General features: G+C 40.9%; 1 protein-coding gene across 1 annotated transcript in view; it reads right to left on the minus strand.

Moving 5' to 3' along the window:
• Positions 1 to 661: 661 nt before the first annotated feature.
• Positions 662 to 19,679, minus strand: part of LOC136866458 (uncharacterized) — a 114,601-nt gene continuing 95,583 nt past the window's right edge. The window contains exons 3-4 of the mRNA XM_067143431.2: positions 7,422 to 7,636; positions 662 to 2,758 (exon numbers count right to left, since the gene is read on the minus strand). Of these exons, the coding sequence (XP_066999532.2) occupies positions 2,454 to 2,758; positions 7,422 to 7,636 (520 nt within the window). The 3' untranslated portion in view covers positions 662 to 2,453. The remainder of the gene's footprint in view (positions 2,759 to 7,421; positions 7,637 to 19,679) is intronic.

Raw genomic sequence — 19,679 nt, forward strand, 5'->3', positions numbered from 1 at the left:
CTCATTGTGCAAGATACAACCACAAATACACAGTCTCAAGAAGTAATTTACTAATTACAGATCACAGTTTACTCACAAACGTAAACAACTACTTTAGGTCAGAATAGCGTTCTAATACACTGCAAAAACAGTAGTCTGCTGCTCGCACGGATTACCTGTAACTACTGATCACTGATCTGTAGCAGCTAAAATTTGTATTACTGCCATCTAGTAGACCATCTATGCCTATTTAGGTCAGGCACTGCCCGAATTATCCTTGTTAGTCAACTTACATATATTCTCCATGCTTCTCTATACCCAAGTTTTACCCACTAAGTGGCAAATTTCTCCTGCCGTCTTTAATCATATTATCTACTTCATTTTTTCAATAGTTACTTTTAGTGTTAATTGTTTTATGTTCTTTTTAACTTACGTGTCCAGTCTCTTACATTACCAGTTAAATACTCCTCTGAATCCCCAAAAGATGGGAATGAAATTACCATGTCATTGGCAGATCTTAAAATGGCACATCTCAACTAAACATATTATCAGATGATGAAGAGGAAATGGAAGTCTTGTTATTTCGTTAATGTGAAATACTTTAAATTCCTACTGATCAGGTAATGAAGTTGGTAAAATTTCAGATGATCCTGTTCAACAAAAATTCCTCGTTATGGACGGTAAAATTTATTTTTAAAGTTTACATCAAGATATTTATTCATTGATGTAAAGGATGTACAATATATATATCACATTGCGAGGCTTACAGAGAGAATCAAGCATCTTAACTAAAACATTCACATCAAGAAGAACTTAATTTCTTCTTTACACCACAGTTTAGCTATAGTTAGTATCCCTGTTCATTAAACTATTCTCAATGTGAAATTATTCTTTAAATTTCAAAATTATTTATATACGTTTGCATACAATACTTAGTTATGAATAAAAAATTAAATTGAAATTTGATAGATTTTTTCTGATACGATTTTCATTTAACTCTTGATGCAGATGTATCTCATTAACAACGAGAATAGTAGAAAACATTTGTAGCATAATAATTGTTGTTTTAACGGTAAGACAGCTCATACAAAACTATTATGAATAATATAACTCATACTAAAATGACATTACATATTTCATTTTAAGCTACACAACCATCATTTGTGAGGTTTAAAGAAATAATAACTTATTGTAACAATCGTTCACAAATAAATAGTTACGTGTCAGTTTGTGTTAGTGACAAACAATGATAGGAAGCATTAAGTGCAAAAGAACCTGAATCTCTCTTTCAGCATACAGAAATTTTTACTCAGCATCCTGAGTATTAATACAATAATTCCGTTCACAAAAGTTAAATAACTATCTTTAAACTTACTGGAAAAATAGATTAATACGTGGTTACAGATGATCAATTATATGATTCAAACAGACACTGAAACGACACAGTTGAACTGACTAAGACTAGGCTTATGTGGATATATTGACATGATTCAGAGATATTACTTGCTCACGGTTATCAATAATAATAATAATAATAATAATAATAATAATAATAATAATAATAATAATAATAATAATGCTATTGATTTCACATTCTACTATCTACTATAACTGTTATATGACATGCCGAGGTGCCGGAGGAGTTATTTTAAGTACAATTTAATCTATCGACACTATTTGTGCACCTTCAAATAACGCCGTACTGAGCCGGGATCGATCCCGCTACCTCGGGCTCAGAAGGCCAGCACTCCTGCCATCTGAGATACTCAGCCTGGCTGTTATTATTATTTATTATTATTATTCATACTAGATTTTAAAGAATCTCTAACTAGTGAAATACTATAAAGTTTGTAAAAAGAGGGCCACTTCCCATGCGACTTCTCAAATAACTAAATCCTGTGCATAGAATATTAGTCGCTTATTATAACTATGAACAAATGTAGAGACTGCATTCATAATAGTTTCTTCCGCATCTGATGGGTTTGTAAGATGTCTAAGCAACAGGTATCAACAGGTTTAAGTTTCTGAGCCTTTATTGCAGCCTAAAACCCCTGTCATTTCTGTGTCGGTTACTTTCCTCATAGATTTCATAAAATGTGAATTCATTAGCAGTATAACGCATTTTTTACCATACTTGACTCTAATTCATGCTCTTTGAAGAATGTAAACTATTTCTTCTAGGAAAGGAATAGCTTAGGCGTTAGAAGTGACTTTTTGCATATATTACATCTTGTCTTGACTACATGAAGTTTATATAGACAATACTATACACTAGAATGGTTGGCTTTAAGGCCTTCTAAAGATACATGAATCATCTAAACAGTCCGCAATACCAGGTGCACCTAGGTTCCTATTATCTGCAGTACATTTGTAAGAGATCACAATTCCCAATTGAGGTTAGTTTTTTAAATAATATAGCAAGCCGTTGACGAGCCCTGAGTGTTCAGTGCCAGGTGATGGCCTGAGTGGATATCCTAGTAGTAGTACTGTGGGTAGAGCAGCACAGTGTTGGCTGGGAGCACGGAGTACTTGCTTCCTGTCTGTCGGCTCGGTCCCACTGCTACAGCCATAGGACTGGAGTGCTGCTGCTGCTGTTGTCCGCCACCTGGCCCTATGGACAGTTCACCAACAGGCACGCCCGCTATTGCTGTTGCCACAGGTCGTGCGATGGCGAGTCCTGCTGGTCCAACTACAGCTGTCGCTTGAGGCTTCGACGCAGCCACTCCGCCGACCCCAGCAATGGATAGTCCCACAGGTCGTGCCTCAGCCACACTTGCTCCTGAAAATAAAGAACAATTATCACCAATATTGTCGGCGAATACAGACATACATACAGGTATACATGTACATATATTCACTATAGACTTACGGGACATTCCATGAGAAATATGACAGCAAAAGAGATTAATACGAAAATAAAATAAAGTAAGTTTTTAGTAAAGTAAGTTTTTAGTAACGGATATTGATCAAATAGAAAATGTAAAGAAATTCAAATATTTGGGTGAGACAACTCAAGAAAATGGTTTAGAAAAATCTGCTATAGAGGAGAGGATACAAAAGATGTAAAGAGCGTACGGTATAACTAAGAATACTTACAACAAAAAGTGCTTATCAAGAAAACTTAAAATAAAGCACTGCAACACAGCAGTGAAACCAGAATGCCTTTATGCCAGCGAATGTCTAGCACTGAACTACAAGCTTGATAAATTAGAAATATTAGAAAGAAGAATTATAAGGAAAATATTAGGTCCTCTAAGAATTGCAGAGTTTTGGAAATCAAGAAGTAACAATGAAATTTACCAGAATGTAGTAAACATATCAGAAACAATAAGAAAAAGGAGATTGCTATTTCTTGGACACATTTACAGAATGGATGACAATAGACTAACTAAACGAATCTTCAAGTACCTTTGGGAAAAGAAATCAACTACCACCTGGACTCAAGAAGTCAAGAAAGACCTGGAAAGGAACAACATGCGAGAAGAAGAATTATTGGAAAGAAAGATTTTTAGGAAGAAAGTCTTACAAATGGAAGGATTCCAAGGGAGGAAGGAAAAGAAAACAGGCACAAAATGGACTGAAGACAGGAAAAAGAAACACAGTGAAACAATGAAAGAATACTGGAAGAAAAGGAAAGAACAACAGACTAAGGAGGAACAATTGAAATTGTAACGTGGTCCTTAGAAGGCCGGAACGCAAGAATAAGAAAGTAAGTTTTTTTGACAAATACCCATATAAGTTTAGAAACAAGAAAGGCTTTTGTAAAATTCGTGGTCCTTATCTGAGTTACCCTCAGAGATAGAAAACAGAATGAGGTTTTATTTTCATACACTTATAATAGGCTGTTTAATATGCAAGTCAAGTGAAATGTTTACGATGTTCTTGAGATAATCATTAATATGCTAATTTTATCTTTATTCCAACATGTTTAAAACGTATCTGAATACATCAGTGCATTTAGTTTCCTCAGTTGAATAACTGTCCGACTCGTTGGCTGAATGGTCAGCGTACTGGCCTTCTGTTCACAGAGTCCCGGGTTCGATTCCCGGCCGGGTCGGGGATTATAACCTTCATTGGTTAATTCCAATGGCCCGGGGGCTGGGTGTTTGTGCTGTCCCCAACATCCCTGCAACTCACACACAACACATAACACTATCCTCCATCACAATAACACGCAGTTACCTACACATGGCAGACGCCGCCCACCCTCATCGGAGGGTCTGCCTTACAAGGGCTGCACTCGGCTAAAATAGCCACACGAAATTAAAAAATTAAGTTGAATAACTCGGCGTTTTCAAATGACTCGAAGGACCGTTTATAACAGTTGTTTTTATTTACTTGTTTCGATTTCTCTCGGAAGCCACAGTGTTTATTATATTACAATATTTCTATGGTGAGACTGAACTCCCACAAGAAGCACGTAGCTACTAAACAAACGAGTAGTAGCGTGCACGTGTTCTATTAAAGTACGCGGAGATTCCAGTCTCCTGTCGTTTGTAGTAGGGGTAGGGTTGCATAAAGTTAAGACGTGAGTTTCAGAAATAGAAGAAATACACTATCTTCCATACAGTACTATTACAGCAGGACTCACGAAGTTTTCTATACGCAATCCGTCTCCTCTTTGAAGAGGAAACCGTAAGGACCTTCAAAATAGATTTTAATATGGCGAAGCAGGTCAAATTAATATGTTTATGGTTGCGAGAGCTGGACTATCGTAAGAAAGGAAAGGGATTCATTTGAAGCAACTGAAATGTGGGTACGGAGGAAAGTGACAAGGCCATACTGGACAAAAAAAGAAAAAAAAGAAAAAAAGGGACGAATCAATATGTTCTAAAGGAGGTCAATGAGCAACGAGACTGATTAAGCATATGGAAAGAAGGAAGTTAAAACTTATTTTTGCTAGTTTGCTTTTACGTCGCCTGATGTGAAAATGGGAAACCACGGAAAACCATCTTCAGAGCTGCCGACAGTGGAATTCGAACCCACTATGTCCCCGATGCAAGCTCACAACTGCGCATTCCTAATCGCACGGCCAACTCGCCCGGTATTAAAACTTGTAGGTCATATCCTGAGACATAATAAATTCCTAGTAAGCGTCTTTGAAGGAAAAGTACTAGGAAAGAAAGGAAGAGGAAGGCAAAGGAGACATACTTGATGGGATGTAAAGACTAGAAGGAAGTGCAGAGAACAGCAGGGCTGAGAGGAGAAAGGTTGCAGCGACAAGGCTTATTACTCACTTCTTCTCAATATAAGTTTTCTCTGTTCAACGGTCTTCATTATATACTATTTTTCAAATTTTTATAGAAATTTTATTAAATGAAAAGACTCAGCTTGTTTCCAGTAACTCCACCAGGTCAGGAATGTAATGAATGAAACCTCCATCCAGCGGCGAGGAGAAATGTTATGAGCAAACTATTAAAGAGCGAACCTTCATTTCTTTACAGTGATAAAAAGGAATAACATATAGAAAACAATAAGAAGTGTCATAAGAATTCCGTTATTTATTAAAATATTCTGGAAACATATTAATTTGACCTGTTTCCCCATATTCATCATCATCATCATCTGTTTACCCTCCAGGTTCGGCTTTTCCCTCGGACTCAGCGAGGGATCCCACCTCTACCGCCACAAGGGCAGTGTCCTGGAGCTTCAGACACTTGGTCGGGGGATACAACTGGGGAGTATGACCAGTACCTCGCCCAGGCGGCCTCACCTGCTATGGTGAATAGGGGCCTTGTAGGGGGATGGGAAGATTGGAAGGGATAGGCAAGGATGAGGGAAGGAAGCGGCCGTGGCCTTAAGTTAGGTACCATCCCGGCATTCGCCTGGAGGTGAAGTGGGAAACCACGGAAAACCACTTCGAGGATGGCTGAGGTGGGAATCGAACCCATCTCTACTCAGTTGACCTCCCGAGGCTGAGTGGACCCCGTTCCAGCCCTCGTACCACTTTTCAAATTTCGTGGCAGAGCCGGGAATCGAACCCGGACCTCCGGGGGTGGCAGCTAATCACGCTAACCACTACACCACAGAGGCGGCTTCCCCATATTAAAATCTAGTTTGAAGGTCACTACGGTTTCCTTTTCAAAGACGGACTGCGTACAAAACTTCGTGAGTCCTGCTGTAATAGTATGGAAGATAGTGTATTTGTTCTATTTCTGAAACTTACGTCTTAACTTTATGCAACCCTACGACAGGAGACTGGAATATCCGCGTACTTTAATAGAACACGCGCAGAGTTACTACTCGCTTGTTCAGTAGCTACATGCTCAGTCTCACCATAGAAATCTTGTAATATAATAAACACTGTTGCTTCCGAAAGGAGGCGAATCAAGTAAATAAAAGCAACCGATAAAAAAGTTTCCTCAATCAATTCCAGTTTTAAAAAATCATTCCTGGCTCCAGTCATTTGAAAACGCCGAGTTATTCAACTGACGAAACTAAATTGACTGATATATTCAGATACTTTTTAAACATGTTGGAATAAAAGTAAAATTAGCACGTTCAGCATAGCAGGTGAGGCCGCCTGGGCGAGGTACTGGTCATCCTCGCCAGTTGTATCCGCCGACCCAGAGTCTCAAGCTCCAGGGCACTGCCCTTGAGACTGTAGAGGTGGGATCCCTCGCTGAGTCCGAGAGAAAAACCGACCCTGGAGGGTAAACAGATATAAAAGAAGATATTACTAGAAGAAGCATGTCCTTAGCTGACAACCATTTTAAGACACCACATTTCTAAGGCTTGTCACGAGACAACTGCGACCTGATAATACTGCTAAAACCTGCTATAGCTATACAAGTGTGTTAATAGTAATGAATGTCATTAGCATTCTGCAAGTTACGAATATACTTATCGATACTCCTTTCCCCTCTTAAAATACGATATGTGTTTTTAACTTCCGGATATTTATAAATATTTTTTGAAGTTTCGAGTCAGTTTCATATTAAAAAATGTTAATTTTTGTCTTCTAATCTAATAAGTTAATTTATAGTAGCACAATTCAGTCACATAAAAAGACAAAGAAACCTCCGTACAGGCCATGAAGGCCCTTGGAGGAGTAGAAGGTAAACCCTTCCGGCACGTGATGGGGTAGAGTGGTTAGCTTTACGCCCGGCCGCCTTTGCCCCCAGGAATTAACCTGGTACTCATTTTTGGTGTAGGCTGAGTGAACCTCAGGGCCATATGTACCTCCGGAAGTGGAAATCTCGTTTCTTAAATTTTACGACTTCCTGGTGGGGATTCGAACCCACGTCCTTCCGGGCGAACCGAGCGCGCCTTTACCGCCTCGGCCAGGCAGCTCCTAATTCAATCACATAGGCCTATCCAAAGTTTTTTCATCATGTCCTGACCAACTGAAAACAAAGTAATATTTTAATTAGACAACTCTGAAATGTAGGGCTTCTAAGTATACATTGAATACTATCTATCTGTAAATTGAATAGGCTTACCAGCAGGTGGCAGCTGGATGGATACTCCATCATTCTGTCCACCACCGCCACCATCTCCTCCTTCCTGTCCTCCTTCTTCCTCTTCGTCTGGTTTCTCGTCTTTGCGCACGGTTCCCCACTTGGGCACATAACCGACTCCTGGCTCATAGTTTAGTACACTACCCTTAGCTCCACCGTAGTACTTCAGGGACTCGGGATCTGAGCGGTGTTCTGCTCTGCAACACAAAGAAGCAACTGTAAAATGCTGTGGAACAATTAAAACTGTAGCTGTTAGATCAAGGGACCTGTTTATTCAATCACTTTAGCTCAGATTAATTGGTATTAAAACACTCAAAACCCAAAGGCAAAGAAGATGCACAAACATAGTCAAGTACTACAATGTATACCAATCTCGTCTGTGTTCTTATCAAGAAGGAAGGGGTGAGCTATAAAGGCTCATGCCCTCAACTGTGTACATTAGCCTGTTAGTTCAGAACACCCTATTTTTGTGATGATAACGAAGAAAGACGGAATGTTTTACAATGATCAGGGCACGTTTAAAAATATCATAAGGTAAAAGTAACATAGAATGAACCTCACATTACTTCATTTTACTTAATCGACCCTCTCGTACCGGTTTGTGTCGAGGTTTGAAAGACAGATGATGTTTTCTTGCCTTCTATCCTTGATCGGGGCATTGTCAAACTCACTCCTCCAGATTTCAAAAAAGACGCTATGTTGTTTACTCATTTCATCCGTTGTCTGCCTCTCGTTAACTTCGTAGCAAATAGGAATGCATATTTTGCTGCACCGACTTTCAACAGTGTAGTGATGCGTGCGCGCATGTGCGAGTGAATGAATCGGAAGTCGCAACACAGTTGTAAGGAGACAAGATTGAAGCCATGACCAGGCTGTGACCAATAAAAGGTGAGTAAAGTTTGACGTAATTTTTAACTGTTACTTTTCACAGTTACTTTATTGTAGCAGTTACACAAAAATAACCGTTTGTCACACCTCTATACTACACCACACAGGCGGGCTTTATTACTATTATTATTATTATTATTATTATTATTATTATTATTATTATTATTATTATTATTATTATTATTATTATTATCTATATATACAAAGTAACTTGTCCTGACTGACTGACTGGTTCATCATTGCCGAGCCAAAACTACTGGACATAAAGAAATTAAAGTTTGAGGATACATTTATATTACAATATAGGTGCTCGATAAGGGAAGATTTTTTGATATTCCGTCACCAAGGGGGTGAAAATGGGGGGTGAATTTTTGAAATGAGTGTATCTATATCTCAAAACTTTAAAACTTTACAGATCTAAAAGTTGGTATTTTGAATCTCTTCTAAAAATTAAGGAACACGTACTTTATTGTTTTCGGAAAACCAATAGGAGGGGTGGAAATGGTGAAAAAGGGGTTGAATGCCTTTAATGAGGATACTTATATCTCAGAAACTGAAGATATTACACACCTGAAAATGGGTATTTGGGATCTCATTTAAAAACAAAGAAACAAGTATTTTTTTGTTTTTGGAAAATCCAATTAATGGGGGTTAAACGGGAGTGACAAATTGGGGTGAATTTTTAGAAAGATAATAACTTCAGTGTATCTCAGAAACGTAAAATGTTACAGACGTAAAAATGGGTATTTGGAATCTCTTGTAAAAGTAAAGAAACATAGGTAGTTTTTTGGAAACTCCACTTAAGGAGAACTAAAAAGGGGTGAAAATTTAAAATGAGCATTTCTACATTATATATCTCAAAAACTTACATGTTATGGAGGTGAAAAATAGTATCTTTGTTCTCTACTACAAATAAAGAAATACCTTATGTATTTTTGTTTTCGGAAATCCAATTAAATGGGGGGGGGGGGGAGGGAATTGAAAAATTAGTTGAAATATTTGAATGAAGATATTATTATCTAAAAACGAAAGATTTTGCAGACGTGAACATTGGTATTTGGAATCTTTTTTAAAAAGTAAAGAAACACGTATTCTCGGAAAATCCAATGAAGGCGGGCGGAGGTGAAAGGATTGAAAAATGAATTGTATGTGGATACGTACATCTAATAAAAACTAAAGTTGTTACATACGTGAAAATTGGTATTTGTATCTCCTTTAAAAAGAAGAAAAAAGCGTTTTTGGGGGAAATCATGTTGGGTGGCGGGGGTGAAAAGGAGTTGAATTCCTTTATGAGGACACATATCTCAAATCCGAAGATGTTGGAGTCGTGATAATTGGTATTAAGAATATCCTTCATTATTAAAGAAACAAGTATTTTTGCCGGAAAATTCACTTCGGGGGGTAGTGTGAAAGGAAGTGAGAAAAGTGAATTATTTTGATGGGGATACTCATATCTCAAAAATGAAGGTAACAGGCGTGATTATTGGTATTTGGAATCTTCTTTAAACATAAAGAAACACGTCTTCTTTATTCTTGGGGTGGGGGGTGGGGTGTAAATCAACTTAACGTCGGTGTCGGTGGGGTGAAAATGTAGTTGAGACCAATTGATTTTACTGTTCATAATGTACTCATTCTGATCATAAACCGATCATTTTTAATCTTTCCTGGGTTCGTTTCCAAGAGCCAACCTTTCCTTTGGAGAACTTAAAGTTAGATTACAGTAGATTCTCCTAGCATATAAATAAAAATTTAAACACATTTGAAGTAAAGGATGGGAATTACATTGACCGTGCAATTGTTCACATCTATAATAAGGTCAATAATGCACGGAAGTATATCATTCGCATCGCTAGAAATCCCGCGTGCTTGCCTACGCGCGACAATGGTGCTGGCCACATTGTCAGTAATGACAATGGCAGCAGATGTAATTTACTGCCAAGTAGCGGTCTTGCATCTTGCTGTGGGGTCCAGAACATCAATAATAATAATAATAATAATAATAATAATAATAATAATAATAATAATAATAATAATAATAATAATAATAATAATAATAATAATAATAATAATAATAATAATAATAATAATAATAATTGTACCGGGCGGTACACCTCCACTCCGCTAATTTAAAATGTGCGCCAGTTGAAACTCCTCTGCTGGAGGAAGTCTGAACTTTATCTACGCTATTAATTCTCTACTTTCTCAGAAGATGTCACCATGTGGAAAAATTTGAGTTTTTGAACTGTGTCATTTTTGATGTGTTTTTGTTTCGCCTGAAGTAAGAAGTGTGAACTTTCTCTCCTAGAGGACACTACGGAAGATCAACAATAGTGCACCCTAGCGCGGAGTCAAAGAACTATTTTGTTGGAGAAATTTTTATTTCAAATGTTTGTTTCTTGTTAAATTTCTTTCTGTTATTGTTTAAGTTGGCTGTATACCCCTCCTTTTCCCCTTGTTTTAGATTTATCCAATCCCGAATTTCTTTTAGTAATTTCTGACCAATCTGGTGTATCTTCCCCCAACTTGTATCGGTTGCGGGGTCCTAGCCAATAAAATAATTGTGGGCGGGTGTTTTCATTCCCCTAACGCCTAGAACCTTCCACGAGAGGTTATAAACTGCTGATTTTTGGGTCTCCGGGCCACTTCTGTTCCATCTTTCAGTGTGTTAAGTACATAGCAGGGGGCGGGAAGCGCCTCTTCCTTCGGCAGCGGTCAACAACAAGGTAATGGCCGATTAATAACTTCTTTCCTTGCTAGCTCAGCAGTTTAACTTTCGGGGCGGGTTCTAAGCGTTCAACCATGTAACCTTTTCCTAAAATGTAAAAACAACTGGTATCTATTCTATTTTCAAACGACATATCGGGATAGAGAGTGCTTAACCCTCTCGAGCTCCCACTCACATCGTCTTGAGGTGAACTTATTTTTCTCAACCAATTCTTCCGTAATGTAATGTAAATTGCTATTAAGTCACCTCTGTAGTATGGGATTAGCCCTTGTATTAACGGCCTAGTGCCAAGTAGGTCTTAAGCAAAGTGTATTGGGAGTGCAAGTTCGCCTCCTCTCAAATTGTATTTTAGAGGTCACGCATTAACCTTCTTGTCATTTAACAGACCTCAGTAGGTTGGGTATTTTGCCCCTGTGTATATGTCCTTTGAGGACAGCTTAAAGGTGGAGTTCGGAGTGGCCTATGATAGGCTTGTATTTTAGGGGGAAGTTACCCTTTCTTGAAAATTGTGTTTCTGCCTCAAGGAGGCTTTTGGGTGTAATTGGAAGCAAATATTTCTGGCATGTTTGGGGGTTTTCGGCCCCTTTGTTGTATGGTGTTCATTGTAAGGTTGGGCTCATTGCTCAAGAATTATGTTTCTGACTTTTGAAGCCCCAAATGGGGTACCTATGTAAATGTATTTTTCAATCGTGTTTCGGCTACTAAGTACCTGTTCTACTTGTTGTTACCTAATTTTGAAAAGAAAATATAACCTTGTTAAATTTTAAAATTAATTTCACTTTAGTAGCTTGAGACCTATTCACCACCCAGCACCTTCTTTCATGCATAACTACCACAAAAACACGGTAACAATAATAATAACCTAAATTCAACTAATATCACCCACCCTAATAATAATCATAATGTTCTGGACCATCGTGAAACTGTGCGGACCGCGCTGGAAAACTGTCCTGGCCGGGTAATGACTATGAATGCAGTCCGGCCGCGGGTTCATTACCACCAAGGCACCCAAGACGACACCACTCCGGATCTCCTCAAGGATTTGATCTATATTAAAAACGCTTGCAGGAAAATATGGCAAAGATTTAGGGACCCATCTGACCGGTTGGAATACATGGACCTAGCGCGGGAAGTACGAAATCGATTCCTGGAAAGAAAGATTGAAAAATGGGAGGAACTTTGCCGTACTCTCTAAGAAAACGAGTCAGATCGCGAATTTCGGCGGATTATATATAAAACGTTAAGCATTTAATTATAAATTTCAGTATAATACCGTAGTGAAGCACGGGTATCTTGCTAGTTATATTATATAATCATAAGAAGGTTCTACCATACAGTAGGCCTATATTCAAAATTATAACACGACTCAAGCTCAAATCTCTAGCATGTTGAACATTTTCTTCTCTGAACTCTTAGGAACTTAGTTGGGGTGAGAAGTATGATAAGGAAATTTGCGAAGCTGCTGGCTTTCCACCCAGGCTGAAATCCTGGTGGCTCGTAGGGTGTAATTTTAACTTGAAATATCACGTGGGACCAAGTTGTATATCCAGGATTAAATTTTCGATTAAAATACAAAAGGTGCCAAGGTAGCTTCAGCGACCCCAGAGATACCTAGGAGAAGATGAAGAAAGTTTTACTTAACAGGAACATAATTGTTATTCCTACTACGATGCCGATGTGAAGTTCATGCAATTACATATGAGCAACCCTCTTCGTGGAAGAAAGTGATGGGAAGATGATAGTGACATTGAAGGGATGATTGTAGGGAAGACAAGTGATGAAATGACAGACACTACAGAAGACTCTGTAGGTAAATTATTTGTTTTGGTACTTGAACACCCTAAAAACGGCTCGAAAGACACGTGAAGAGTAAGTGTGGCGCAAGGTGACACGCACACATAGAGACATGAATTTTGTTACCAGAAAACAAGATTAACCAAAACCATGTTACTGTATATCCTGCTTACAATGGTCACGTCTCTGTATAAATGGTATTACTATGCTGTACTATACCACAATGGCTCTCTCAATGTTTAGTAAGTAACTCAAAGGAACTGTAGAAGTCTGGCCAATTATTTTTAATATAACCAAAACCATACCAAACCCCACGGCACTTAACGCTCTTGAAAGGGCTTTGGCCTGCCCAGCGACCGCTGCTCAGCCCTAAGGCTTGCAGATTACGAGGTGTCGTGTGGTCAGCACGACGAATCCTCTCGGCCGTTATTCTGGGCTTTCGAGACCGGAGCCGCCATTTCACCGTCAAATAGTTCCTCAATTCTAATCGCGTAGGCTGAGTGGACCTCGAACCAGCCTTCAGGTCGAGAGAAAAATCCCTGACCGAGCCGGGAATCGAACCCGGGGCCTCCGGGCGAGAGACACGCACGCTACCCCTACATCACGGGGCCGGCTTTAGTTAATGTGCCGTATCAATATTTAATTGGACTGATATATAGTCTTACTTCCATACCTTTATTGTTTATAGTACTCCGCAATATAATAAGCACAGAGACCTGGAGACATCAGTAATAAATAAATACGAGAGAATGGAAGAAAATTGAATAATGTGGAATGTAGGCTACAGCTCATTCGCCATCTGTAATCGTATAATATTTCCCGCTTGCGATCTACGATAACCTTAACAGTTAATGAATATGGTTTTGAAGACAGTGTGAAGAATGTTCACCAAACAAGTCTAAGCTAATTACAGCTCTAGTCTTATCCGCTGATCGTTCATTGTCACAAATCAAATTACATAAACATTCTGACAAATGGCACATGAGGTGAATATCTAGATTCATTTTTAGATAGTTGAAACGTTTAAGCACACCGGTTGCGTAGCACACCGCCTTCTATGACGAAGGTTTGTGGGATCGAAACCCGTAACAGTCGGTGATATTATAGAAAGCTTAAATGTGAGAGGACCGGGCGAGTTGGCCGTGCGGTTCGGAGCGCGCAGCTGTCAGCTTGCGTCCGGGAGATAGTGGGTTGGGTTCGAACCCCCTGTCGGTAGCCCTGAAGATGGTTTTCCGTGGTTTCCCATTTTCACACCAGGCAAATGCTGGGGCTGTGCCTTAATTAAAGCCACGCGCGCATCCTTCCCACTCTTAGCCCTTTCCTATCCCATCGTCGCCATAAGATCTACTTGTGTCGGTGCGACGTAAAGCAACTAACAAAAAAATGTGAGAGGCTACTTTAATGAACTCCTTTTAGCAGAACAAGTCCTAACAGCCAGTGTTCGTAAAATCTATAGTAACTGAAGAAATAGCTGAGTCATTTCGTTAACGACCTCTCAACAAAATGACGGTGGTTTGAATCCCGACCAATACAGTTTCACGTGCAGGTGATTTGGATTCTTCACAGAGCCGGAAATCAAAACCAGAAAGTTAAGGACTGGAGACTCAATAGTCGCAGTTTCTGACACAAAAATGAGTGCCCTCTTGTACAAAAGAACCAGCATCATACATTGTATACATCGTCCCGTGTTAATGCCCTACGCAATAAAAAAGGACTGTCTTATTATTTAGCATATATTTTTTTAATGTTGTGGTTTTACGTCCCACTAACAACCTTCACGGTTTTCGAAGACGCTGAGGTGCCGAAATTTAGTCCTGCGGGAGTTCTTTTACGTGCCAGCAAATCTACCAACACGGGGCTGACGTATTTGAGCACCTTCAAATACCACCGGACTGCGCCAGGATCGAACCTGCCAAGTTGGGATCAGAAGGCCAGCGCCTCAACCATCTGAGCCACTCAGCCCGGCTAGTATAACTTACAATTCTCTAATTCAAACTCGGCCAATAGAGGTGCTTGTTGGAATGGAAGGTAAAGGCGCGCACTATCCATAACATTGGCACTGAGTAGGATAGAGTGGTTACATCTATGCCCAGCCACCTTTGCCGCAGGAATCGAACCGATGGTCTTCCGAGTCAACCGAGAAGATGATTTCCACCTCGGCTGAGCACCTCCCAGAATAAATTTGCGTATTTCCATTGTGTTAGGAAAGTGACAATCAGCGTTTAGGGTAAATTTTAGTGAACGTTATAATTTAAACTCGTCCTAAAGTATATAAGTACACCGTTTAATTAGCAATGTGTTGATAAACCTCTGCAGTATTAAATAGCCAGGAAATTCCTGTTACTGTTCTTCTTCTTTTTCTGTTTACCCTCCAGGGTCGGTTTTCCCCTCGGACTCAGCGAGGGATCCCACCTCTACCCCCTTAAGGGCAGTGTCCTGGAGCTTTAGACTCTGGGTCGGGGGATACAACTGGGGAGGATGACCAGTATCTCGTTCAGGCAGTCTCACCTGCTATGCTGAACAGGGGCCTTGCGGGGGGATGGGAAGACAAGGAAGAGGGAAGGAAGCGGCCATGGCCTTAAGTTAGGTACCATCCCGGGATTTGCCTGGAGGAGAAGTGGGAAACCACGGATAATCACTTCCAGGATGGCTGAGGTGGGAATCGAACCCACCTCTACTCAGTTGACCTCCCGAGGCTGAGTGGACCCCGTTCCAGCCCTCGTGCCACTTTTCAAATTTCATGGCAGAGCCGGGAATCGAACCCGGGCTTCCGGGAGTGGCAACTAATCACACTAACCACTACACCACAGAGGCGGACTCTGTTACTGTTCAACTCATGAAATTTCAATCAATCGCATCTGCCTATTACCGCAGTATTATATTCGTTTATCACATTCATTTTATCGCATCTATGTGCCCTTGTAGAGCTTCCGTGGGTCAGGTGGCAGCGCGTCGGGCTCTCACCACTAGGTTCCGTGGTTCAAATCCCCACCAATCCATGTGAGATTTGTGCTGGACAAAGCGCAGGCGGACCGGGTTTTTCTCCAAGTACTACGGTTTTACCTGTCAAATTCCAGCAACACTCTCGAGTACCATTTCATTGCCCCAGAGGAGTGCGACAGGCTTCAGCAGCCGGCGCAATTCCTCTCCTCGCCGCTAAATGGGGGCTTCATTCATTCCATTCTTGACCCGGTCGAATGACTGAAAACAGACTGTGGATTGATTTTCTTTGTGCCCTTGTGATTACGTACATTAATCAGAACAGCCAATTAAAACATATACATAGCCTCGTTAGATGTCTAACATAATAGCGTTGACTGCAATCAACTGGACCTAACACTGTTACTCTGATAAATCCGACAGCCGGCATAGCCACGCTGGGACTCAAAGAGTTTAAACAGGACATTTCCCTATTGATAGCGTTGTTCTCTGATTAGGTTACAATCAGACCATGATATCTACCTCCTGCTCTTCTCCGATTTTATTGGCATCGGCACGTGTAGATTTGGCCCAATTTTACAGCTGTTGGCCCTTCTTGACGCCAGCCCTTTGTGGAGAAAGGTATTGAATATTGCGTGATTCTGTGGTGGTTGGCAGTGAGGTGCATTGTATGCAGATGAAGAGATTCGTATTAAGACGAACAAGAATACACAGTCCCCGAGCCAGAGGTATTATAAGCAGTTAAAATTCCAGCCCAGCTGGGATTAAACCCGGGGTCCTCTGAAACGAAGGCTGGTAGACTGGCCATTCAGGTAAGAAGACGGACAGTCAGACCACGATATAACCAAATCAAATAATTATTTATTATTTATTATTTATTATTTATTATTTATTATTTATTATTTATTCCACTAAATATTCAAAGCTAACAAAACTTATGCACTAGATCATTTTCGGAGTTCTAGACATATTACTGCTGATAATGTACTCATTCTTGTCGATGGTGCTCGTTCTCGGGAACTTAAACATGTTTAGCCAATCACTTTTTGTACCGGGGGGAGTACATACCTACTCCGAGACAACGCTTTGATGATGATGATGCTTGTTCTTTTAAGGAGCCTAACATCGAAGGTCATCGGCCCCCGAGACAACGAAGGCGGTGATTGTGCTTAAATAACATTTTACATAAGAAACCTCGGTTACTGAAAAAACAATGATTTCTATTAGCATTATAAACTGATTTTATGGCAATAGGGCCATCTCTCACGTGGGCACTGAAATAGATAAATACTAATGTAATCATAGCAGGGAGGACATTCCCACAATATGATCGAAGGGATCGTGACTGGTATGTGGAAATGTAAGATAAGTCTCTATGTCGTGACGTGCTTTAATACAATTGAGAGTGCAATTAAGCACAGCACACGGTGGCGACTGTGCGGGCTGTCAATGCCACGGTCAGGGCCGAAGTTCAGTCGTGAAGGCCATCACAGGACAACGGCACCGCTCTGCGTGTAAACACTGAACGGGACACGCCCATTAAAGGCGACCTTCAAAGAACTGCAATGTAACTGCAATATTATTCTTTCCTCTCATAAAAAATAATAGTACAAGTTTCCTTCCTCCTCCGTTTATCCAAGAGGTAATCCCTAAATAACTCTCGACGTGTTAGGTCCGGATTTGTATATGCTATATATTTGATGCATGTCCGCCTCTGTGGTGTAGTGGTTAGTGTGATTAGCTGCCACCCCCAGAGGCCCGGGTTCAATTCCCGGCTCTGACACAAAATTTTAAAGTGGTACGAAGGCTGGAACGGAGTACACTCTGCCTCAGTAGGTCAACTGAGTAGAGGGCGTTCATTTCCCACCTCAGCCATCCTTGAACTGGTTTTCCGTAGTTTCTCACTTCTCCCCCCAAGCAAACGCCGGGATGGTACCTTACTTAAGGCCACGGCCGCTTCCTTCAATCTTCCTTGTCTGTCTCCTCCAATCTTCCAATCCCCTCACAAGGCCCCTGTTCAGCATAGCAGGTGAGGCCGCCTGGGCGAGGTACTGGTCCACCTCCTCAGTTGTATCCGCCGACCCAAAGTCTCACGCTCCAGTCACTGCCCTTGAGGCGGTAGAGGTGGGATCCCTCGCTGAGTCCGAAGGAAAAACAACCCCTGAGTGTAAACAGATTAAGAAAGTAATATATTTGCTATGTGTCTTTAACGTCGCACTTATATAATCTCCTGAGAAACGCGACAGTCATTTTGGGTCAAATCCTGTAAAAGTGAACATTTTGGACCAATACGGCGCTGTTCTTTACTACAAATGAATAGAAAGAAAATTAAATTGGTCTTTACCACACAGAAAACCGATGTCATTTTAAAATACACTCAATGCTTATTTACTACCAACGCATTGTCCGACTCGTTGGCTGAACGGTCAGCGTACTGGCCTTCGGTTCAGAGGGTCCCAGGTTCGATTCCCGGCCAGGTCGGGGATTTTAACCTTAATTGGTTAATTCGTATGTGTTGTCTTCATCATCATTTCATCCTCATCATGACGCGCAGGTCGCCTCCGGGGGTCAAATAGAAAGACCTGCACCTGGCGAGCCGAACACGTCCTGGGATATCCCGGCACTAAAAGCCATACGACATTTCATTTCATCAATGCATTTATGTTTCCAGAACTGGCATTGCACACACAAAATATAGTCATTAACTCAACAATAATTTAATGGCGTGTGGCCTCCAGATCAATCAATCAATCACCGAGGTCGATAGCTGCAGTCGCTGAAGTGCGGGCAGGATCGAGTAATCGGGAGATAGTGGGTTCGATCCCCACTGTCGGCAGCCCTGAAGATGGTTTTCCATTTTCACACCAGGCAAATGCTGGGGCTGTACCTTAATTAAGGCCACGGTCGCTTCCTTCCATTCCTAGGCCTTTCCTATCCCATCGTCGCCGTAAGACCTATCTGTATCGGTGCAACGTAAAGCAAATCGCAAAAAAATCAATCAATCAATCAACACATATTTGCATTCAGTTGCTGTCGTCCAGGTGGCAGATTCCCTGTCATTTGTTTACCTAGTCATTTGTTAAATGATTTCAATGAACTTGAAAATGATCAAACATCTCTCCTGATAAATTATTCAATTCCTAAATTCCTCTTGCTACAAATTAATATTTGCCCTAATTTATCCTCTTGAATTCCAACTTTATGATCTGTCCTACTTTCAAAAGCGTCAATCAAGCCTATACTTTTATGAATGTCCTTCCACACCATTTCTCCTCTGAGAGCTCGGAACATACCGTTTAGTCGAGCAGCTCGTCTCTTTACTCCCACTCGATTCCCGACCAGGGCAGCGAATTTTACCTGGATCTGAGGGCTGGTTGGAGGTCCACTCAGCCTCCGTGATTACAATTGAGGATCCATCTGACGGTGAGATGGCGGCCCCGGTTTAAGAAGCCAAGAATAACGGCCGAGATGATTCGTCGTGCTGACCACACGACACCTCATAATCTGAGCAGTGGTCGCTTGGCAGGCTGTGGCCCTTCGGGACTGGTGCGCCATGGGGTTTGATTAGGTTTTAGACAGTGGTATATAATGATGTGTGGCTTCTAGGCTGAATGGTTACCATAGTTGCGTTCGGTTCGTAGGGCCTCAGGTTCAGTTCCTCACCGTATCGGGAATTTGAACTTCGTATGGTTAATTCCTTCGGGAACTGAGTGTTTGTGTTCATCTTAATAATCACATTTATTTACACACAACATATAACGCTCTCAACCACCACAGAACACACAATAGTGAATACATCTCCCCACGTAGGTTTAGTGTCAGGAGGTGAATCCCGTCCGCCTCTGTGGTATAGTGGTTAGTGTGATTAACAGCCACCCCCGGAGGCCTGGGTT

Source organism: Anabrus simplex, chromosome 1 (genome assembly GCF_040414725.1).
Source record: "Anabrus simplex isolate iqAnaSimp1 chromosome 1, ASM4041472v1, whole genome shotgun sequence".
NCBI lineage: Eukaryota > Metazoa > Arthropoda > Insecta > Orthoptera > Tettigoniidae > Anabrus > Anabrus simplex.